At 38.9% G+C, this 24,250-nt stretch overlaps 1 protein-coding gene across 1 annotated transcript in view; it reads right to left on the reverse strand.

The window, feature by feature from the left end:
- The window catches only part of PCCB (propionyl-CoA carboxylase subunit beta), a 59,005-nt gene extending 41,371 nt beyond the window's left edge, over nucleotides 1–17,634 (reverse strand). Inside the window, exons 1-5 of the mRNA XM_006907219.2 lie at nucleotides 17,411–17,634; nucleotides 15,002–15,121; nucleotides 13,934–14,002; nucleotides 11,182–11,238; nucleotides 9,325–9,438 (exon numbers count right to left, since the gene is read on the reverse strand). Of these exons, the coding sequence (XP_006907281.1) occupies nucleotides 9,325–9,438; nucleotides 11,182–11,238; nucleotides 13,934–14,002; nucleotides 15,002–15,121; nucleotides 17,411–17,593 (543 nt within the window). The 5' untranslated portion in view covers nucleotides 17,594–17,634. The remainder of the gene's footprint in view (nucleotides 1–9,324; nucleotides 9,439–11,181; nucleotides 11,239–13,933; nucleotides 14,003–15,001; nucleotides 15,122–17,410) is intronic.
- Between the last annotated feature and the right edge of the window lie 6,616 nt (nucleotides 17,635–24,250).

A 24,250-nucleotide genomic window follows, 5' to 3' on the forward strand; every position in this document is an offset into this window, starting at 1 on the left:
CACAATGAAATCCTGCTCAGCCATAAGAAGAGATGAAATACTGCCATTGGCAACGGCGGCATGGATGGACCTCGAGATAATCATGCTAAGTGAAATAACCCAGACTGAAAAAGTTGAAAATCACATGATATCACTTATATGTGGGATATAAACCTAAAAGCAACAAATTAACAAGATAAACAAACACAGACTCATGGACATAGACTATAGACTAGTGGTTACCAGAAGGTAGGGGTGGGGGAGGATGGAGGAGGTAGACAGGGTAAAGGGGGTCAAATATAGGGGTTTGGGAGAGGGTAAAGTGGGTAAAGGAGATCAAATTATGGTAGCTGAAGGAAACTGGACTTTGGGTGGGAAACACACAATAGAATATACAGATGTCAAATTATAATGTACACCTGAAAATTATATAATTATATTAACCAATGTTAGCCCAATAAACGTAATTAAAAAAAGAAAAGAAAAAATAAATAAATAAATAAAAATACCAATGGTATTCTTCTCATAACTAGAACAACTTTTATACAGAACCACAAAAGACCCCAAATAGCCAAAGCAATCTTAAGAAAGAACAAAGTGGGAGGTATTGCACTCCCTGATTTACACTATACTACAAAGCTACAATAATCAAAATAGTAGGTACTGGCATAAAATCAGATATATAGATCAATGGAATAGAATAAAGTTTCAGAAATAAATCCTCACTTATATGGTCAATTAACCTATTGCAAAGGAGGTAAGGATATACAATGGGGTATACAGTCTCTTCAATAAGTAGTGCTGGGAAAACTGGAGAGATATATGCAAAAAAATGAAATTGAACCACTTTGACACCATATACAAAAATAAACTCAAAATGGATTAGACTTAATTGTGAGACCTGTAACCATAAAATTCCTAGAAGAAAACATAGGTAGTAAATTCCTTGACATGGCTCTCAATATTTTTTTGGCTATCCCTCTTCAGGCAAGGGAAACAAAAAAAAAAATAAACAAATGGGACTATACTAAACTAAAACCTTTTTGCACAGCAAAGGACAGCATCAACAAAATAAAGACAACATACTGCATGAGAGAAAATATTTGCAAATGATACATTCGATAAGGGGTCAGTATTCAAAAATATATAAAAAACTCATACAACTTAACACCAAGAAAACAAACAATCCAATTAAAAAATGGGCAGAGGACCTAAATAGACATTTCTCCAAAGAGGACCTACAGATAGCCAACAGACACATGAAAAGATGCTCAACATCAATAATCATCAGGGAAATGCAGATTAAAACCACAATGAAATATCACCTCATACCTGTCAGAATGGCTCTTATCAAAAAAATCAACAAATAACAGGTGCTGGCAAAAATGTGGAAAAATAGAAACCCTCATGCACTGTTAGTGGGACTGCAAATGGGTACAGCCACCATGAAAAAGAGTAATCAAAAAATTAAAATATAGAACTACCATATGACCCAGCAATTCCATTTTTGGGTATTTATCCAAAGAAAACAAAAATACTAATTCAAAAAGATATATGCACCCCTATGATTATTGCAGCATTATTTACAATAGCCAAGATAAAGACAACCTAAGTGTCCATCAATAGATGAATGAATATAAAAGATGTGGTATATATATATATACAATGGACTATTACTCAGCAATAAAACACAATGAAATCTTGCCATTTGCAACAACATGGATGGACCTAGAGTATTATGCTAAGTCAGACAGAGAAAGGCAAATATAAGATTTCACTTATATGTGGAATCTTTAAAAAAATGAATAAACAAAACAGAAACAGACTCATAGATATAGAGAAAAAGCTGATAATTGCCAAAAGAGAGGGGAGTTGGGAGAAGGGTGAAATTAAAAAAAAAAATTCATGGCACAGTACACTTAAGATTTGCTTTCACTCTCTCTGAATTGCGTCTAAGAGTATTTTTAAAAAGAAACAGTATGTGTCAAAATGTAATAGGTGCTGTGAAGAAAGATGAATCAAGTTAAGAGGGTACAGAATCAGCCCTGGGATGGTGGGGTGCTATTTTAGGTTAGGTAGGGGCAATGTTTCCCAGCTTACTTTGTTCCCCAAAACCTGCACCTCATTCCTTCATTCATTCGACTAATGAGTATTCACTCTATGGCAGCCACCAGTTCGAAGCACTGCTGTTAGAACACTGGTGGGGGAGGGGAAGGCACAAAAAATAAAAAATCTCGTGTCTTCATGGTGTTTATATTCCAGTGAGAGTAATGGACAATAAATAAATAAGTAAAACAAATAGTTTGTCAATGTGGAAAGTGCTATGAAAAAAATGCAGGAAAGGGGGATAGTAAATCTAGTTTTAAATAGTATGGTCATGGAAAGACCTCAAGGAGAAGGCTATATTTCAGGGAAAAGACAAAATATATGAAAAGCCATGCAGGAAAAAAAAATTATTGTATAAATTTATACACAATGGAATATTACTCAGCCATAAAAAGAGAATCATATCTCGCCAATTGTGACAACATGGGTGAACTTTGAGAGTATCAGACGTGAAATAAACCAGACTGAAATAGACAAATACCATATGATCTCTCTCAGGTGTGGAATCTAAAAATGTATACATATATTACAAAAACCCACTAAGATTATAGATACATTGAATAGATTTGTGCTCACCAGAGATAGAGTTTCAGGTAGGAGAAATAAAGGAATTTTTTTTTTAGTTTAAATTAATTTAAAAATTAAAATAAATAAAATTTGAAATCTATTAATATGCTACCTAAAGGAGCCTCACTTTAGATATGAGGACACAAAGAGGTTGAAAGTAAAAGGATGGAAAAGCACATTCTATCCAATGGGTAACCAAATACAGTTGGGGTGGCTATATTGTCAGACAAAATAGACTTCAAATCAAAACGTTACAAGAGCAAAGACAGACATATATTGACATAAGTTCAATACACTAAGAAGATGTAACACTTATAAAAATATATGCGCCTAACAACAGAGCCCCAACATACATGAAGAAAAAATTGATGGAATTGAAAGGAAAAAGAGAGAGATACCATCTAGGGACTTCAACATCCTACTTCCAATAATGGATAGAACACTCAGACAAGACAGAATCAGTAAGGAAACAGTGGATTTGAACATTTTAAACCAGTAGTTATAAAAGACATCTACCGTATACTGTTCCCAACAACAACAGAATATACATTCTTTTCAAGTGCGCATGGAACATACTCTAGGAAAAACCATGTGTTAAGCCACAAAATAATTCCTAATAAATTTTAAATGACTGAAATCATACAAAGTATCTTTTCCAGACAAAATGTAATGAAACTAAAATAAGAAACTGAAAAATTCATAAATACATTAAAATTAATCAAAACACTTAAATATCCAACAAGTGAAACAAGAAATTACAAAGGAAATTAGAAAATACTTTGAGATCAATAAAAATGTAACATACTAAAATTTAAGGGATGCAACAAAAGCACTCCTAAGAGGTAAATTTATAGCTGTAAATGCATATATTAAAAGAAGAAAGATAAACCAATCTAACTTCCCACCTTAAGAAACTAGAAAAAGTAGAATAAAGCAAGCAAAACAAGCAAAAAGAAGGAAATAAAACTTGGAGCAGAAATAAGTAAAACAGGATATCATGACAATAGAGAAAATAAATAAAACCTAAAATTAGTTCTCTGAAAAGATGAACAAAATTGACAAACCTTTAAATAGAGTGACAAAAAAATCAGTATTAGTAAAATAAGAATTGAAACATCATTACATAAGTTAAAATTATAAAAAAATAATATAAACAACTATATGGCAATAAATTAGATAACTTAGATAAAATGGGCTAATTCCTCTATAAACACAAACTATTGAAATTGAACCAAAAAGAAACAGAAAATCTGATAAACCCATAACAAAGAGATTGAATAGGTAATCAAAAAACTACCTACAAAGAAAAGTCAAGGCCCAGACTGCTTCACTGACGAATTTTACTGAATGTTTAACGAATTAATGTCGATCGATTCTTTACAAGTTCTTCCCAAAAAACTGAAGGGGTGGCAACACTTCCAAATCATTTCATGAGGCCATAATTAGGATACCAAAACCAGAAAGAAAAAAAAAATCACAAGACTCAAAGCTAGCAAAAAAAAAAAAATCACAGCAGCAAAACAACTATAAAGGAAAAAAATATAGCACAAGATAACTGCAGACAAGTATCTTATTAATACAGACTCGAAAGTACTCAACAAAAGTACTAGCAAACAGAACCCAGCAACTTATGAAAAGAATTATACACCATGACGAAGTGGAATTTGTCACAGAAATACAAAGTTGGTTTAACACTGAAAAATCAATTAATGTAATACACCATATCAATAAAGGACAAAAAACACAATTATCTTATACATGCAGAAAACACCTTTGACAAAATTAAACACCCCTTCATGATAAAAACACTCAACATACTCAACATACAAAAAGTCAAAAGGAACTTCTTCAACCTGATAAAGGGCATCGACTAAAAAAAACAGTTAACATCATTTAATGGTAAAAGAATGAACGCTTATAAGTTCAGGAACAAGACAAAGATGTCCGTTCTCACCAATTCTATTCAACATTATACAACATGTTCCAGCCAAAGCAATTAAAATAAATAAAAGGCATCTAGATTAGAAAAGAACAAGTAAAACTAACTATACTTGCAGAAAGCATAATCATGAATACAGAAAAAAACTAAGGAATCCACATGAAAAAATTTAGAGCTAATAAATAAGTTTGGCAAGGCTGTCAGATAAAAGATCGATATAAAAAAATCAACTGTATTTCTACTTACTTGCAAAGAACCCAAAAGGAAACAAAAAAATTCCATTCATAATGACATCAAAAATAATAAAATAGGTATAAATAACAAGTAGAAGGCATGTATGCTGAAAATCACAAAATATTGCTGAGATAAATTCAAGATGACCTAAATAAATGGAGAAATATTCCATATGTGGAGTGGAAGACTCAATATGTTAAGACATAAATTCTCATCAACTTGATCTACAGGCTCTATACAATTCCTATCAAATCTCAGCAGGCATTTCTATGAGTTGACAGCTGATGCAAAAATTTATATGAAAATATAAAGGACTCAGAATAGCTAAAACAATTTTTAAAAAGAACAACAAAGTTGGAGAACTTTACCCAACTTCAAAACTACTAGAAAGTTATAGCAATCAAGACAGTGTGGTTGTGATGCAAGGATAAGCGTATAGATCAACAGAAAAAAAACTGAGTCCAGAAAGAAACCTTACATTTATGGTCAACTGATTTTCCAAAGTGCTCAGACAAGTCAAGAAAAAAGGAGTAGTCATCTCAATAATTGCTAATGGGACAAGGATAAATTTAGACCCTGACCTCACACCATATGCAAAAATTAACTCAAAATGGATCACTAACCTAATATGAGAGCCAAACTATTATAAACCTTCATGAAAAAAAAAAACACTCGACAAAATCTTCACGTCTTTGTATTGGGCAGAATTCTTACATATGACAATAAAAGCATGACCCACAAAAGAAAAAATTTGATAAATTGGGACTCCAAAATTTTATACTATTATACTTCAAATGCCACCATTAACAAATAAAAAGAAAAGCCACAGACTGGGAAAAAATATTTGAAAACCATTCATCCGATCAAGGACTTGTAACCAGAAATATAAAGAGCTCTTACAAGTCAAAAGGCCAGTTGCAAAATGAGCAAAAGATCTGAATTAGACACTTCAGCAAAGAAGATATACAAATGACTAACATGTACATGGAAACATGCTCAAAGGGATTAGTTAGCAGAGAAATGAAAATTAAAACCATAGTAAGATACCACTACATACCATTAAAATGACTATGATGAAAAAGGTTGACAATATTAAGTGTTGACAAGGTTGTGGAAAACCTGAAACCCTAAATACATTACTTATAGTCATGTAAAATGGCGCAATCATTTTGGAAAAAATTTAGGCAGTTTCTTAAAAGTTATAAGACCCAACTCTCATAAGATATCCACTCTTAAGTATCTATCAAAGAGTTATGAAAACATAAATGAAATATACACAAATATTCATAGCAGCATTTTTTTTGAAGAATATTATTATTGCACTGTATAAGTTTGTAATCACATGGTCTTGAATAATATTGACATGCATATATGGTTATAATTAAACTGTCCACAGAGAGCTAGTATGTCTCTTCCATTGTGCTGGTAACACACTTTTCTGGCCTGTCAACCTCTCCATCCCCAAGACCCTTTTAATTATAGTTTACAATATTTGATCCTGGCTGTATTGCTCATACCATCAATCACAGAGTTTACCTTCTTATAAGCTTGTCCAAGTGACTTGTAATACATTCTTTTACATTTCTACCTGACCAGTGCTCGTTAGGTAATCTGCCTGACAGATGCCTGCCATCCTCTGAAGGAAAGTAATCTTGCCATAATCAATTCACTTTTTTGCCTAGTGTAACTTTCTTGTTCCTGCTCCCTTTTGCTTATAAAAGTTATATTGTACACCTCCTCAGAGCTTTCTGTTTCCACTAGTGAATTCTATCAAATACTTTATTCCCCTTCGCCTTTTTCCAACCATCCCCCAACCCTAGATAACCATCAGTTTGTTCTGTGTCTGTTTTTGTTTGTTCATTTTAGTTTAGTTTTTTTTTTTTCTGAGTCCACATATATGTGAAATCATTATATGTCTATCTGACTTACTTAGCATACCCTTTAGGTCCACCCATGTTGTCACAAATGACATGATTTTATTTTTTTTGTTGCTGAGTAATATTCCATTGTGAATACATATATATGTATATACAGACCACATCTTCTATATTCATTCATTCATCAATAGATACATTTGCTGCTTATCTTGGCTATTGTAAATAATGCTGTAATAAACACATATTTTTTCTTAATGTTTTTGTTTTTCTTTTATTTTTTTTATATTTTTTTTAATGTTTTTGTTTTCTTCAGATAAATACCCAGAAGTGGAATTATATTTTTCTTAATGTTTTTGTTTTCTTCAGATAAATACCCAGAAGTGGAATTGCTGGGTTATATGGTAGTTCTATTTTTAATTTTTTGAAGAATCTCCATACTGTTTTCCATAATGGCTGTACCAATTTACAATCCCACCAACAGTGCACAAGAGTTCCCTTTTCTCCACATCTTCGCCAACACTTATTTGCTGATTTTTTGATAACAGCCATTCTGACAGGCATGAAGTGGTATCTCATTATAGTTTTTATTTACATGTCCCTGATGGTTATTATATCCATATATGGATTATTCAGCAATAAAAAGGAATGAACCACTGATACAAGTACAATATGACTAAACCTCAACAAATATGTTAAGCAAAAAGAGTCAGATGCAAAAACTAGGGACAGAAAGCTGACCAGTGGTTGCCTAGGACTGGGTAGGAACTCACCAAAAACAAGCAGGAGGGATCTTTTTGGAAGGAAAGGTTCTGAAACTGGACTGTGGTGATGGTTACGCCGCTCCATAAATTTATTAAAAATCATTGAATTGTATGCTTACAATGGATGGATTTTATAGTTTGTAAATTATACCTCAATAAAGTTGTTTTAAAAAAATGTCAAGGTCATGGAGGACAAAGGAAAATTAGGGAACTGCTCCAGATTAAAGGACATTAAATATGATGACTAAAGGCAAACCTCAATCCTGGGTTGGATTTTAGCCAGTAGAGGGAAAAAAATTGCTATAGAGGGCTTTATTAGGATCATTTGATGAAATGTGAATAAGGACCATGAATAATAATATTGATGAATCAATGTTAAATTTCCTGATTTTTATTATTGTTCCTGGTTATTATACAAGAGAATGTCCTTATTCTTAGGAAACACATGATGAAGGATTTAAGAGATAAAGGAAACAATCTCAAATTTACTCTCAAATTTACTCCAATTTACTCTCAGAAAAATGTAATATGCAAACATGAACATATGGGGAGAGAATGATAAAGCAAATGGGCAAAATGTGAACAACTAATGAATCTGGCTATCAAACATATGAGAGTTTCTTATACTGTTTTTGCAATTTTCCTATGAAGTTTGAAATTATATCGAAATAATTTTAAAACAATAATACAGGCAGGGAGAAGTTGATGGAAGTATAGACATGACAAGCGACATTAGTAAGTACACAATGCAGACTAAAGTCACTAAAGCCTATACTCTGAAAACAAATTCCAACTGCCCCAGCCTGTACTCATAAAGATGTGTTAAGATTAGATATTTTAAAATTCTGACAAGCTCTAAAATGTGGTAACTTATTGCCATTTCTTAGAGCCACTCTTTCTTTCCTTCATTTCTAACACAGGCATGACTTCAAAGATAGGGGCCAAAGCAGAACTTCCAGGCCTAAACTATCCTAGCCAAGCCGCCCAAAAAACTAATTCTCTCTAGTGGGTTGTCCGTAGAGTTTAAGCTTAAAGATTAAAAGGTAGGTTTAAGATCTGCAAAGTGGCTTCTCAACTAACACAAGTGCTCCCACAACCAGCGGACTATCTTACACAAAGTAAACATTTTTCTGACTGATCGTCAAGGGCAGTAGCTAAGGAAAAAAACTCTCATAAGCCTGCAGGCCAGGGGATAAAAACAACAGCTGCCCTGATGTCTGTCTCCTTCCTTCTTTTTCCTCCCCTCCCTGGTAATGCTGATCTGTCCTTTTCTCGAGTTTCCATTTGGCAGTATCTCTGTCCCTTACCCTAATCTCCATTACTATCTCTCACAATATACTTTCTACTTCAAAAAATGCATTTATTTTTGTGTTTCTTTTCACTTCTTTCTCTGTAACTTTAGTCTGTAGGTAAACAGAAAGATACCTGAAATGATGCTCAGCAATGTTTCAGAATAGTAGGATTTAGAGCAATTTCTTTTTTGTACTGCAGCTTGAATTTTATATAATGACCTTGTGTCTTAACCAAAAAATAAAAATAGAAAGCAATGCATTTTTTTAAATTTCTAATTCTAGCAAATCTGTTCGTTTTAACTTTTCACATTCCCTTACCCTGCTTTTGAAAAAAAAAAAATAAGCAACTTTCTCTTATGAAAGATCTTTAATTGTTTTTTCCTATGAGTGGCCCTCTATGAGGGGAAAAGTCCTCCCCACTTACTCTTGCTTTTCACCCACCCTTCATGCCACTCCTGGTTACACAGGAAGGGGCCACAAAACAAAGAACAATGAGAGATGGGAAAGCTCTGACCAGGACACAGCTTAGAGAATTAAGCCCTGAATTTTTTACTCTCCAGGTTTCTCACCAGAAAGATATCTGCGTAGCCAGCCAAAGACTCTACTCCCTCTTGGATCCGTGCTCCACCAGAGTCATTTAGTCCAATCACTGGAGCCCCCACTGTCATGGCTTGGTCCATGATCTGAAACAGCAGAGAAACCTTCTGTGAGACAATCTTATCAAAAAGAGCATTTACAAAGCACTGCAGTGTTTTTTTGAAAATGTCCTGAGAGCACCTTTCACAACAGGAGTAACACTAGCTTCATTCCCCATGATGACTGGGTACCTTTGAGGAAGACAGAGAACCAGACATTTAAAGGGATAATTAAAGCCCCCCCTAAACATCCAAGAGTGAAAGCACTTCACAATAGCAGGGGATAGACTGCTTATAGCAACCACTTCTAGAGCCATAGGCCCAGGCTATATACAGTCATACACCACAGAATATTTCCGTCAACAATGAACTATATATACGGCAGTGGTCCCATAATGGTCCCATAATTGTTTTGTACAGTAACATGCTGTGCAAGTTTGTAGCCTAAGAAGAAAGAATAGGCTTTACCATATACACTATGTGTGTGGTAGGCTACGCCATCTAGGTTTGTGTAAGCATACTCTGATGTTGGCACAATGACAAATCACCTCACGATGCATTTCTCAGAATGTATCTCCGTCATTAAGTGGCACATAACTACAATATTTTTCAACAGCCAGTTCTGTTCCTAGTTACTCTTTTGAAAGAACAGACAGAATGGCAAAGAAGTATTTTTGTGAAAGTAAATATGAATCCATCTGTTAACCTGAGGCCGAGGCCAGGCCCAGGCCTGCTTTTACTTCTAATGAGACAGATTTTGCTCATGGATCAGTACTTGACAGACTAATGAGCAACATTCCTAACAGCCCTTGACAGTCTACCAAACACTTTCACGTCCATTATCTCATTTAACAATCAAAGTGGAGAGAGTAAAGAAAGAAATTAGGAAGGTTTAAAAATTAAGTGGTTGGCCAAAGGTCTCAGGAGTAATACATGAAAGGACCATGTCTAGAATCCAGGTGTTCCATTACACAAGGAGCCCTGCCTAGCTACTAACAATCAATACTATGTTTAACTCCAAAATTCTCCAAATGTGATCTACACTCTCATTCATATCCACAGCATCTCGCCTATAGCAATGTTTTTAAAATACCATCATGTAATCCTTGCACTGTTTGTTATCTTTTAGCACGTGGACTCTCCACCTAGCCTTTGGGTTCTTCACCTGGAGTGCCCAGAATGCCAAGCCATCTGTGAATAGATTTCAGGGAGTCCATGAACTTGGATGGGAAAAAAATTTACACCTTTAACGTTATTAACTTTAGCTGATCTTTAGCATTTACTTCAATTATGAATACAGGCAAAAAAAAAAAAAAAACCCTCACAGAAGTATCAGAAATACCTGTGACTTTGTCATTAATAGCGGCCACAGATATTTTTGTGTCACGTTAAAGTTGTTGCAAATATGTTGAAATATTTTCATTCCTGCATACTTGAAAATATAGTTTAGATCCACTGCTAGATCTTATTATTTAATGGATTAATAAGGAAGCACATATATTAAAAATATTTTTTAAAATCACATTGTAATTCTTTGTTGTCCTACATATTTAATTTTAAGCATGTAAAAATAGAGAGTCCAGGCTTCGGCAGCCTCCCAAAGGAATCTATGCTACAAAAAACGTTAAGAAGTCCTGCCCTGGACTAAGTCACCTTCAAGCCGACACTACATCTTGCATATCTCTATCCCACCCCACATATCCAGCTCAGTGTCTTGCACTCCAAAGATACTCAATATGCACTATGCGTCTGATGAAGGTACTGGGTTTGTTGTCACTATTAAGTACTTACTTTGCAGATCTTTTGGGCATGTGCTCCCGACAGACTGCCTCCAAAAACCGTAAAATCCTAACAAAAAAAAAAATTAAATAAAAAATATAGTGACTAGCCAGAAATGAAGAGCTGGGAGGAGGAAATAGAAAATTCATAACGTTTTTAAAGGATTTTCAAAAGTTTAAAAAATTAGAAATGTCTGACTTACAAATTATTCCATAGAATAGTGAATATCTTAAAGGGAATTGGTTCGTGTATTGTCAGAAGCAAAAGACCTAGTCTTTGCTTCACAAAAATGATTTGCAGCTCTAATGAAATAAAAACTTTTCATGCAGAATTCATCCAAAAATCAAATTCTATGGATGTCAAATAGTCAGGCATTTCTATTACTAATTTCTATTTTTTGCTGTTTTGAAAAAAGTGAATCAGAGCCTTCACTGCATTCTCTTGCTTATGGATTTTCATTACCTTCTAATGTAAAAGGCTTCTTGTAAGAATGACTTTCTTCCTAAACCACCCCCTCCCCCCAAAGACGGTGGGGAGTTAAAATCAGATCCAGCATATAAGGACAAAAAAGAAGAGGAAACAGAAGGGAAACTGAACGAATTTGAGGGGAACTGAAAGCACAAGAATATCTTACTTACAGGGAGCAAACAGAAGCCTATACACCTGCAGAGAGAGTACCCCCACAGGAGGAGTTAATCCAGGAACCCTGGAAAGTATGGGGTAAGGAGGGGAGCAAACATTTATATAAAGTCTGTGTTAGGAGCAGTTAGACCCCACACGGCCTCTCCTTCATCTTGAAAAAGGTTTGTTCTCTAAAGAAGCTTAACCAGAGAAATTCTGGACTCAATCACCAGCCACAAAAGGTAGAAGTGAAGCTGAAAACAGGTTAGATTAGGAGCCTGTACACTAAATGATGAGTAAGCGCTAATCCTTCCTTTCCCCCTACTTCCCTCTCCACCCCAGAACACATCTACAACCAATCATCAGGCAAGAGACTGAGGGTGCTTCTCTGGCAAAACAGAATCTCCCCAGAAAAAAATGCCTATAGATATTAATACTTCGGGGATCATTACCAAAATGCTGGGTCATCACTCCCCATCCTCAGTATGCTTCAGGGCCTATTTCAAATGCCTCATTTTCCCTAAAGCTTTCCTGAATCCTGGATGAGATCTTCCCTTGTCCTGAGCCCACAGCACCTGCCCCTAAACACACTCACTCTATCTTTACTTTAGCCACTCCTGTTCTTCCCCATTCTATCTACAAAATGATTAGCCTGTTCAGGCCAAGAGCTTTGTATCAGTCATCTCTACCTCCTCCTAATTTCCACTTTATGAGCATAAAAAGTGCTCAAAAGTATCAATTTGATGAATTTTTATATCTACTTAATAGTTAGTGAGACACTGCATCCAGAAAGCACAGCTTTCTTTGTTCTATCTTATTAAGAGTTCCTACTGTACAAGTTTTTGCCCAGCTCTCATAAATTACAAAAAAAAAAACAGATGGTTTCTTCTAGTTGAACATTTGGTAGACCCATGTATAACAGTTTTAAAACATTTCAAATGTAATTCGATTAGTGAGTATTGTCTAAATAAAATAAATTTAAAATTAGCCAAGTATAATTATTTTAATATCCAACTCACAAAACATTTTAGGTTCCTAAACAAGCTCTATAACTTTAGGTCTACAAAAGGAACTAAATACTTAGACTTATATACACATTTCCACCTCAGGAGTGGGGCATGGAAAACAAACCCAAAATAGCAATCAACATGTTCTTTGTGTTAGTTTCTATTACTGCTGTAACAACTTAACACAAATTCAGTGGCTTGAAACAACACAAATTTATTACCTTATAGTTCTATAATTTAAAAGCAAGCCTACAAGGGTCTCACGCAGCTACAAACAAGGTTAGCAGGGCTGGGCTCCTTTCTGGAATATCCAGGGAAGACTTTGTTTTCTTGCCTTTTCCAACTTTTAGAGACCATCTGCATTCCTTGGCTCGTGACACCCCCTTCCTCCATCTTCTAAGCCAGCAATGGCAGGTCATGCGCTTCTCATGTTACTCTGACCTCCTCTGCCTCTCTCTTCCACTTTTAAGGACTCTTGTGATTACACTGGGCCCACCTGAATAACCCAGGCTACTCCATTTTAGAGTCAGCTGATTAGCAACATTAATTCCATCTGCCAGCTTAATTCCCCTTTGCCATGTTAGGTAACGTATTCACAGGTTTCAAGGATTAGGAGGACTTGAATCTTTGGGGGCCATTATTCTGCCTACTACATTCTCCTATTGTCTCAGTATGAAGAAACTGTACCTGTTTCGATGCAGCCTGACAAAACTTATTTGAACACTTTCATGAAAAGCCCAAAACTTAGGGGCCTGTGGTTCGGATAGTCAAGTCCCCTCCACCCAGGCTGCATCAAGGTCTCTCGGGTCCACATACACTGCCCAGGACACAGCTGTCCTCCAGGCACACACCCCATCTGCCAAAAGATATCTCAGTCAGAATAAACTCCTGGTTCCTAGGTCTTTCTTACATGACACTGCTTTGTGATCTTCCCTCAAACAAACGGATTCTTTCTAAGAAAAATACGTAGCATAATACGTATTTTATGTAGACGAATGCATTTAAAAACAAAGTAAATCCCTCCTCTGCCCCAAACTAAATGCAAGTTTTCTTTCCCCAAACTGTTTTTTTCTCACGTATTTTGCTCCTGGCTCTGCCCTCACGGAAAGCTCTACCTATTAAGAGTTATGAAATACCTGACTGAAGACATAAACCAATCTTCCATTGATTCGGCCCCGTCCAGTGACCACACTGTCTCCAGGAAACTACCAGAAAAAATTAAAAAAATAAATAAAGGTTAAAAAACACAAACACTCCTTTTAATAAATTTAGCAATATGCCCCAGTGGAAGACACCTCCCCGAAAAAACACCCCACCCCAAATTCCTTAAAATTCAATATTAGGAACCTCAAGGAATCTTCCCTTCTCCTCTCAGTTCTGCAACAGCAAGCACCAGGCTACTGCTTCAACAGAAATGAAGGGCACTGTGTCTTAGGCCTCAACCTCCTTCCTAGAAGCAGAATCAAGACACCCTCTAGAGCTGCCATTACCAAATACTCACAGAAGAAGGTCCTATCAACATGGCAACTTCTACAAAGATCCACGCTCCACCCCCAAACCTTTAAGAGGCAAACCACCCCCTTTTGCTTGGAATCCTGGTAATCACTGTGTGGCCCATAATGACTCAAATAGAGCCAGCTAGAGTGATTCCAAGTTTACAAATTTTTGTCACAAATAGCATATATGCAGACCTGAAGAAAACTGACCAAAAGTGAGTCCACAGAAATCTGTGTACTCATGGATAACACCCAATTGAAGGAAGAAGTGTCAGTGACTCTGACCTCAAAAACTCCAAGGCATAAAGTTTATGAAAAGAGACAAATGATCAGCCTTTAGGGGTCTCTGGTACCTAGACAGACCAGAACAAAACTAAAAGACATCCTCATCTTTCCTTCCGAGTTTGTCATTCTATACTTGCAAGAACTTTGAACCCATAACCAGAGCCCTGAGTACTAGGGCAGAGTCCCACTACACAAGGTATGAGCAGTCCACTCACCTTCCTTCATCTGCAAAGGTAAGTGGGGGAACCTGGAGGCCCCAATAGTGCTTCTCCAGAGGCACTCCTGCATTCCAGGGGCCCAACTTAAAAATTTTTCAATGTATCCTGAGTCCCAGAAGGACTTCATTAATTTAGTGGGTAAGCCAGCAGGGCCACAGCTAGAAAGTCCAGTTTGGAGGCTGACGCCACCATTGTGAACCGATACCTTATTCTTATCAGCAGCCATTCCAAAATCGGAACATCTGTGTTCCACAAACATGTCGCTCTCAACAAAACTGCCAGGGTCCAGCAAAAGACTGATCCGCTCTCTGGCTGTTAGCTTTCCCTAAAATGCAATTAAAAAAAAAATCATTCAGTGATGTCATCATAGGCAGTCAGTAAGCAAGAAGTGCTCATCAAAAAGCCAGGAGAGCAGGTTTTGCCCCTTCGCTGCTGTGTGTGAAAGCCTCAATTCCATCAACCTGCTCAGTTAGGAAATCAGAGTACACAGGGTACTCCAGGAGCAACCTACTGTGGAAGGCATATAAGTAGGAGGAAAAGGTAGAGAGGAGAAGTGTGGTAAGGAAAGCCTGACCCTGGAACAAGATAACAAGTTCCACAAACATTTACTGGAGACCTAAGGAGCAATAAAAAGAAGAGAGAAGCAAGAGGTGGAAAACTAAAGCAGGCTTAGTGAAGGGTCTGAAGCTACACCCCCAGATTCACAGGTATCTTCCAGGGAACCCCACAGAAACTCATATCACTAGGGTCCAGCCCCAAGGACACTTCCGAGATGACTTCCTGGTTCTTCTCCTGCCTCCTCCATGGGCTTCTCCTACTAACTTACAGTGGGGACCCTGTTTAAGGACTCTACTCTTGACAGTGATGCTATGATAAAGACAACAGTATAGCAGGGAGTGGCTCAGAAGAAAAGGAATGCTAAAAAAATCACTCAAGAGTAAAAAAAAATGTTTCTGAGAGAGGGTGAGGTTGGAGCCCTCAATCTATCAAGAGCCTCCATTGCTTGGGCTCCCAAGCCCAAGTTCAAGCCAAATACCTGGGCCCATTGTCTGCCCTCTCCACCTAAAACACCTCATATTGGCGATATTTATCCCTTAAAAAAGTAGCCAAAGTCAGTAAGGTCATATTAAAACAAAGAGGCAATCCTGTACACTGTATGTAGAGTAAGGTTTCAAGAAAGCAATTTGGCAATATATATATCAGAGTGTTGAAATACTCATATATTTTGACCCAGTAATTTCATTTCTGGGAATCTATCCTAGAAAAGTAGTCCAAAATTTGTTTTAAAGGGGGTGGAGTGGAAATTTAAATCAAGTTGGCTTCCTGACTAAGTCTACTTTGGCAAAAGAAAAACAGCTTCTGGAGGCTGCATCTAAACCCACTATGATCTGCCTACTGGGAGTGGTGGGATGATGTTCCAGGGAGGAATTGAGCAACTTGCCACAACAGAAAGAGTGCAGGGGAGCACTGAATGCCTTTCCAGAGGATGATCTAAAGTTTTCCTCACTCTAGGCAGAGCCATCCAGGGGAGAGAGGGAAACTACTCCTGGCACTATACACTATCAACCAAATTTACATCTCATTCCCAAATGTCAAAAAAGAACTGTCACCTTCAGGCCCTTAACAAATGAGAATTTACAACATGTAAATCAACACTCAACTTAAAGAGTTGGTTCAAATCCCCTCAATGAAGACCCCATCTTCCACACTATTCATCTCCCCCATACTTGTGAGCTGTGCCTCAGTGCCCTTACCTCTGAGAATTTCACTTCTGCACTTTCACTTCTGCACTCATCCAGCAAATCCTTACAGACTCCCACACGTGTCAGAGACGCAGTGAGTCTAGATTCAAGTCCCAGGTAACCAATCTGGGTCTCGAGTTTCTTCTGCTGCCAAAGGCCCACACAGCATATCTCTGAAAGCCATCTGCCATTTGTGTCAACACTCAGTTGGTGGGTAGCAGTGCCTCAGCTGCTCACTCCAGCCAAATATCTAGGTAACCTGAGCACTCCCAGAAAAACCACCTGCTTCTGACGCGTGCTTTTCCTATCCAGCAGGTTGATGCACACTGCGACCCTAAAGGTGTTCAGGTAGTCTAGAGACAAAGGTTCCACAAGTTTTCTGCAAGCACCACACATCCCACTCCAGGTTAATGTGAGAGTTTGCCTTTGTTATTTCCCCTGCCATATACCTTAATTTTATTTCTTCCACTATGGAGCAAGAACCATTCTTTCATAGGACGTGGGAAGAATAAGCAGAATTTTTTTAAATTAAGTGCCTATCATTATTTCACTGTCTCTATTCTAACAGTAAGATTATGAGGGAAGAATTATTACTACCTTCTTAGTGACTTGTCCAAAAATTTATAGCTATTAAGTGGTGAGTCTCCTGGAGCCCAGCCAGGTCTGTCTAAAATTACAAAGGGAAAGTATAAAGTGATAAAGCCCAACTGTGCTAATCTTCAGGGAGGGCAACGAGTTCTCAAGGTAAACATTCTCGCCCCGCCCCTCCACTACCCTCCCCAGATTCGCGCGTATTGGCCGAGAGGCCTCAAACACCGAGAGCCAGGCACGCTGTGATAGGTCGCGAACGCCGGGGTCCCCTCCGGACTTACTCTTTCATGCTGCGCGTCAATGCGGCGCTGGCCCCCTCCCAACAGCGCGGCACGACGTTTGGCATCGATGCGCTCGTTAATGGAGACGGGCTTGCTGCACAGACTGCGAAGCGCAGTGCGGAGACCGCTTACCACAACGCTGAGCCTTGCTCCAGCCATCGCACGGCGCATAGCCGCTGACATTTTTCTGCCGTCGCGCCCGCAACTACCGCAGCAGACTACGCATGTGCATCAGATACGCACACAGCGGAGTCTGCGCCTGCGCAGGCGTTGGCAGAACGTAGGGAGCCGGTGGGCAGGGATGCTGAGTGAGCTTGGGAGAAAGGCCTGTGAGTTCCACATTCTAGGCCGCTTTAGAGGGTCATGAAGAGAACAATGGGACTGGTTTTCAGAGCTTGTGCCCACCTGGCTACTCAGAAGATACCCTTAGTCCTTGCTACCTACGCTTCTCTTCATTCCTATCCCTCCAGAAAATGAGTAGGTAATGAGTTAACCAACATTGATTGTATGTTGAACCAGCTTGGCTTTAAGCACTTGCATGAGCTTGTTATCCTAATTTCACAGATGAGGTAAATGAAATACAGAGAGTGAGTTAAGACTAAAGAAATGGTAGAGCCAGGATTTAAACAGACGTACTATGTGCCACGTACTGACTACGGGGCTCTTAACCTCTAGTGAGTGGTTCTCTACATGTGGGCCCAGAAGCTTCAGGATCACTTGAGAGGGAGTTGGAAATGCAAACTTTAATTTATAAATTCCATGCCAGACCTGAATCGGAAATTTTGAGGATGCAGCCGCAGTCTGTCTCAACAAATGACCTCTAGATGATTTTGATGCTTTCTAGAGTTTGCCAATCACTGCTCTGAGGATTTAGAACTGAACTATTGGGAGCTTGTCGGTCCATATGTTTCCCTAACAAACAGACGGGTCTTCAAGACAAAGAATAAGATGTATATTTCATATTCTTAGCCACAGAAAACTGCTAATGTTGATCATTAACCCCTCTGAGCTTCAGCTCACAGCCAGGGCCTTCATATAGTCCAAACTCTGGCCTGAAACTTTAATGTTAATGCAATTCAATTCAGTAAACATTTTTTGAGCACCTATATATGCCAAAAACTAACCACCAGTACTTATCATGTTTCTTGAAGTAGGAATTGTTCACCTAGATATTCAGGGAAGCTGAGGGTCCAAGGCCTTAAGTCATGTGACTGGACAAAGCCCATCTGCATCTTCTTGACTCCATAGTGAGTGCTCTTCGCCCTGCATTTGGCTCCCTACCTTAAAGACAAAGGACTGGCCTGTTAGCACGGGGCAGAATTTGGGTAAAGCTAGTGTGTCAAGGAGAATATGTGTGAGAAGGTAACCGCATGCCAGGCAACTTGAGCAGTGTGAACAAAGGCCTGGCATGTTCAGGTGTACACATACACGCAATCGTGTCCCCAGCAATTGGGGAAATGGTAGTAAGTGAAACTGGAAAGCAATAATGAAGTTAGATTGTGAAGAATTTTACCACGTTCAGAAATTTGGACTTGATTTTGTCTAGAGGTAGTGGAACTCTTTTGTCCTAAAGCATTTTGTAGATCCTATTCTATGGCACATCTCACAACATGTTAAGATCATTTAGTTCTTTCCCAGATAGAGTCTCAGGCCAGAGAAAAGGGACCATGGCTGGCTTACTCACAGATGTGGCCCCTGCACCTAGAACAAAGCTCAACACATAAGGGGCCTTTAGAATGTATTTGTGGAATTCAATTGAACTAGAAAATAGGCAATTGCGTGTGGTTTTGCAGGTTTTCTCCTGCACCTATGGAAGGTTTTCTCCTTCCATGTTCTGCTTGGGTATCATCACCTCAAAGCAGTCTGCCCTGAACCTCCCTCTGCTTGAATTAAGGTAAATATTGGTTTCTCAGGGAAGCAAGGATATTTTTTTCTTATTTAACTTTGAATAAGCAGTGCTTAGCAGAAAGCCCGACAGAGGAGAGATCCATAAACAACTGTTAAACTGAACCGAAGTGCTCCCTTCTGGTAGTTCTTTCTCCTTCGCCTTCTTCCCCTCTTCCCATTCTTCCTCCTCGCTGTCCTAGTGACTTGCCTATGGGTACTCCACACATAGTTCTATAGATATATAATATTGCTCCTCCCACCTCAGGTACATATCCCTGTCTAGAATGGGTGGAATAGGAGGAGGGTTGAACTATCCAGTAATAGCTCTATAGAATCCCAGAATGCTCTGGGCTGTTTTGCTGATTGTAGTCCCCCTTTGCTGGGTTGCTATGCTTGAGTTATTTCTCTATTTTTAGACAGGAGTCACTCTGGGCAATTCTCTCCTAATCAGTGACCACTGTCAGGAAGAAGAGGTGCAATGAAAAGAAGAGGCAATTTGGAAGTGGTCACACATATTTGGGAGAGTGTGTTAGTCTGGGTCTTCTGAAAAGCCCGCCGAGAATGGAAATAAACATTCAAGAAATCAATTAGGGGAACCACCTGGGAGAGGCTGGGGGAGCTGAGATTGCACTGCAAATCTGACCCCCAGGCAAGGATGGAGGACAAAAAGAAAGGTGTGGGAGCTTAGACTGTTGTGCTGTTTTAAGAGACGTTCACTCAGCAAGGCAGTTGAAGAGTCCTGGAACCAAAGTATTCCTGCCCCTGCTCACCGGAGAGCAGCCCTTGAGTGGTGTGACCTCAGTGCAAATGTAGCAATGAATTTCAGAACAAAAGCTGGGTTTCTCAGTCAATTACGCTTCGCGTAGTAGATTCAGGTGTCTTCTTGCTATAGAGAATAAGGAGTAAATGATGTGAGAGAGAAGAAATTTTGGAGAGCGACTGCCATCCATGTAGGAAGAAAGGATTTTTAAGATGTTTCTTGTGCATTGTGAATGTATTTCTCTCCGTAGTGTATTATTTTCAAAACTGAAGGGAAAAAATGAAGTACTGTAAATTCATTTTTTTTTTCTGGACAGTGTTTCTTTGACAATGAGATTGAGTCACAGGAACCCTGACTTAAATTCTAGTCAAAATTGTTAGTAAGACGTAGAACCCAGAATTCCCCAGACCACATACATTTTCCAAGCCATCTTGGAAAATCCTCATCTTTTCTGACTCCTTGGGTTCTATGGGAAATGAGCAGAGCTGGCCTGTCCCTTTTTCCAGAGGCACTTCCAGACCATTCCTCTACGCTTGCTGAGCTGCTCTGCCTTTGAAGTTTTGCCATCTTTTGTTACCACTCCTTCAGCATCCCCTGACCTCGATGACATAACTTCCTCTCCCATTTCCTGTGATTTCTATGTCAGGCTTGCTTTTCACTTCTTCCCGACTATATTAGTCAGGGTTCTACAGAGAAACAGAACCATTAGGTTATAGGTAGATATATAGAGAGAGGAAATTTATTATAGGAATTGGCTCACATGGTTATAGTGGCCGAGAAGTCCCATAATCTGCTGTCTGCAAGCTAGTGAACCATGAAAGCCCATGGTACAATACAGTCTGAATCCAAAGGTCTAATAAAATGGGGCAAAGGGGTTAATGGTATAAGTTTGGATCTGAGTCCAAATGCCTTAGAACCAGGAGCATAGATGTCCAAAGACAGGAGAAGATGGATGCCTCAGCTCAAGCAGAACGAGAGAATTCAGCCTTCCTCTGCCTTTTCTATTCAGGCCCTCAATAGATTGGATGAAGCCCATCTGCATTGGCAAAGCTGATCCTTTTTACCTAGACTGAATCAAAAGCTAATCTTTTCTAGAGACACCCTCACAGACACACTCAGAAGTACTGTTTACCAGCTATTTGGATATCCCTTAGACCAGTTGAGTTAACACAAAATTAGCCCTCACATCTGCCTTCTACTACCATTCTCAGAGAGTCCATTCAGCCTTCATGCTGATATCCCCATGGCCTCAGAATGCCTCCGCTTCCTCAAGATGAAGGGCTTTCAACTTTGTTCCACGTCATCCACCCATATGCTGGGCCTTGTAATCGCTAAGAGTTGCTCCATTTCCAAGAGCCAGAACTTGGCAATTCTTCTACCACCTCCTTTCCTCCTACCTTTCCCACACCTTTTCTTCATACTGCATCTGGTCCATGCCCTCAATATAACTTTTAATTCCCTCAGTGTAACCATTTAAACTCTGCCTACTCTAGCACTCTGGTCTCTCTTGACTCCTTGAATGTCCATCAAGATCACCATGCTAAGGCCCAACCCTGTGTTACCCCTTCTTTTGGTTCACTCTGATTCTCTTCACAGCCTGCCCACAGTTACTGGCAGAAGTCACAGAAATTACACTAGGTGTATTAGTTTCCTAGACCTCCTATAACAAAATACCACAAAACTGGTGCCTTAAAACAACAGAAATTTACTCTCAGTTCTGGAGGCCAGGAGTCCAAAATCAAGTGTTGGCAGAGCCATTCTCCCTTCAAAGGCTCTAGGGGAAAATTCTTTCTTGCCTCGTCCAGCTTCTGGTGGTTCCTAGTGTTCCATGACATTTGGCAGCATAATTCCAATCTCTGCCTCCATCTTCATATGGCTTTCTTGTCTCCATGTCTGTGATCTACCTCTCCCTTTTCTTGTTAGGACACCAGTCTTCAGATTTAGGGCCCACCCTAAACCCAGGATGAGATCATTAACTTGATTACAACTGCAAGACTATCCAGATAAGGTCACATTCACAGATACTAGATGTTAGCTCTTGGACATATCTTTTTGGGAGACACAACTCACTACACTATACTAGGTCACAGCAGATTCTTGCTGTTCTTGGCTGTTCTCTTCACCCCCACATCTGCATGTCCAAATCTTATGCATCGAATCCTAAGCACCATTTCTTCTACAAAGCATTTTCATGATTTCCCATTATAAGCAACCTCTTCTTTCTCTAAACTCCCATCTGCTTTTTGTTCCTAATTTATAGCTTTTACCAATGTCTACCTTTCATCAGGACTGTCTATGTAAGGGAGGCTTACATTTTCTCTGGTTACCTGGGTTGCAGAAAGTGCTACTCAAGTGTCTCATCAGCAGACCACTTTTGACTTGTTGGTCTGGCTAGACTCATTTGTGTTGCTTCTTCCACCATTGCCCTGGCCCCTCTACCCTAAAGGTCCCTGTCTTTCTCAGCCAAAAGAGACTTAATGATTCTTCCTCAACCAGTTCCTTGTGTTTCTACCTCTTACTTCTTTTCCCCAGCCCTCTGCTCAGCAACCTGCCCTTCCTCTACTTCCACCTCCCAGTCTCCCACCTTGTTCAGCCCTGTGAAGCACAATTCTTCTCCTCAGACTACCAAGTGCCTCCTATTCTCTCCTCCACCAATTCAATCCTTTGCTTGAGGTAGGCTTTCTCCTACCTTTTCCACCTGGCCCACTAAATATCCCTAACTTTCTCCAAGAACACTCCCTTTACCTTTTTGCTTTCCCCGGTATCATTAGCTCCCTTTCTTCTAATACTCAACATACTTTCCATCCCACAAAATTACTGTAGTCTTTTGTGTTCCTTAGTTTTTCCCTGCTTCGATGCATGCCTGTTTGAAATGTTGCAGTAAAGGTACTTGTTCAGATCTTGCTGATCTCACTTTTCCCACCCGCATTACACGCCCATTCTTTTTGTACTTATACCACACTATGGGCTTGGATTGTATGGGTTCAGAACTGTGACATACTGGGTTTAACTACCTGGATTGGTAGAAAATATAAAAAAGGATATAAATTTGAAGAAAGCGTCTCTGAGCTCACAGGTACAGTTCCAGTATTGCCTTCTGACAATACTGATTCTATCAACCTTGAGAATGCCCTTTCCCATTTCAACCAAAAGAGCTGTAGTGATTCTCTCCATTTCTGGATACTGGGTTGCATTTAAGCTAAAATGCAGCCACAATACAAGAAATACTTTTTCCCCTCATTCTCCCTCTTCCAACTGCTTAGAAAATTCTAAGACAAATGTCATGGTACTAGATTAAGAAATGTTTCTTTTTTTAGTTAGTAGCTTCTCCTGCTTCTTTTAAAAATAATTCCTGCTACAGTTCTAAAAGGCTATATGAATTATGCTAATTTCACAATTATTTTTGTTATAATGGATGATGTTAAGTATTTGGCATACTGTTCTAAAGCACTTAAGGTTAACATCCAGAAACTGGAAAAAAATTCATATATGACTCTCCCTGGGATTATAAGCTTGTTTAGGGTAAGGGTTCTACAATTTTTATTTCCATGTGTCTAGTGCCCAGTGGTTCCTGATAATGGAAGGCATTCAATCACTGAATGAACTTTGCTTCTCCCTACTTCAGTTTCTCTGGGAAAAAAAATGGAATTATCTGATCCTCAGCTCCATCGCTAGAAGCAGCCTTACTCATAGAGCATGGGAAACATAGTTTCCTAAGGGTGTTGCTGACATTTGAGACTTACTTACTGAGAACATCAAAGTAATAAAGATAATTAGGGTTTGGTTCATCTCATTCAACTCTCCCCAAATTACATACTATGACTGATGCAAGTGTGACCCTGAGTGAATGAGAAAAAGAAGGAAAGAATGCTGGGAAGAAGCATCTCAGACTCAGTGCAGTCTAGGGAAAGTCAGTAAGAGAGATGAATGAAGTGATGCCACAGTGTAGTCTCTGCTATCATACAGGGTTTGTTATTTTGTCAAGAAGGAAGGGAGGGATGGAGGGAGGGAAGGAAGGAAGGAAGGAAGGAAGGGAAGGAAGGAAGGAAGGAGAGAGGAAAGGAGGGAGAGTAAAAGAGAAAGAGAAAGCAAGAAAGGAGAAGGGAAGGGAAGGGAAAGGGAGGGAAGGGGACGGGGGAGGGTAGAAGAGGGGAAGGGAGGCGGGGGAAGGATAAGAAAGAAAAAGAAAAAAA

The sequence above is a fragment of the Pteropus alecto genome, unplaced genomic scaffold, assembly GCF_000325575.1.
Source record: "Pteropus alecto unplaced genomic scaffold, ASM32557v1 scaffold92, whole genome shotgun sequence".
NCBI classification, from domain to species: domain Eukaryota; kingdom Metazoa; phylum Chordata; class Mammalia; order Chiroptera; family Pteropodidae; genus Pteropus; species Pteropus alecto.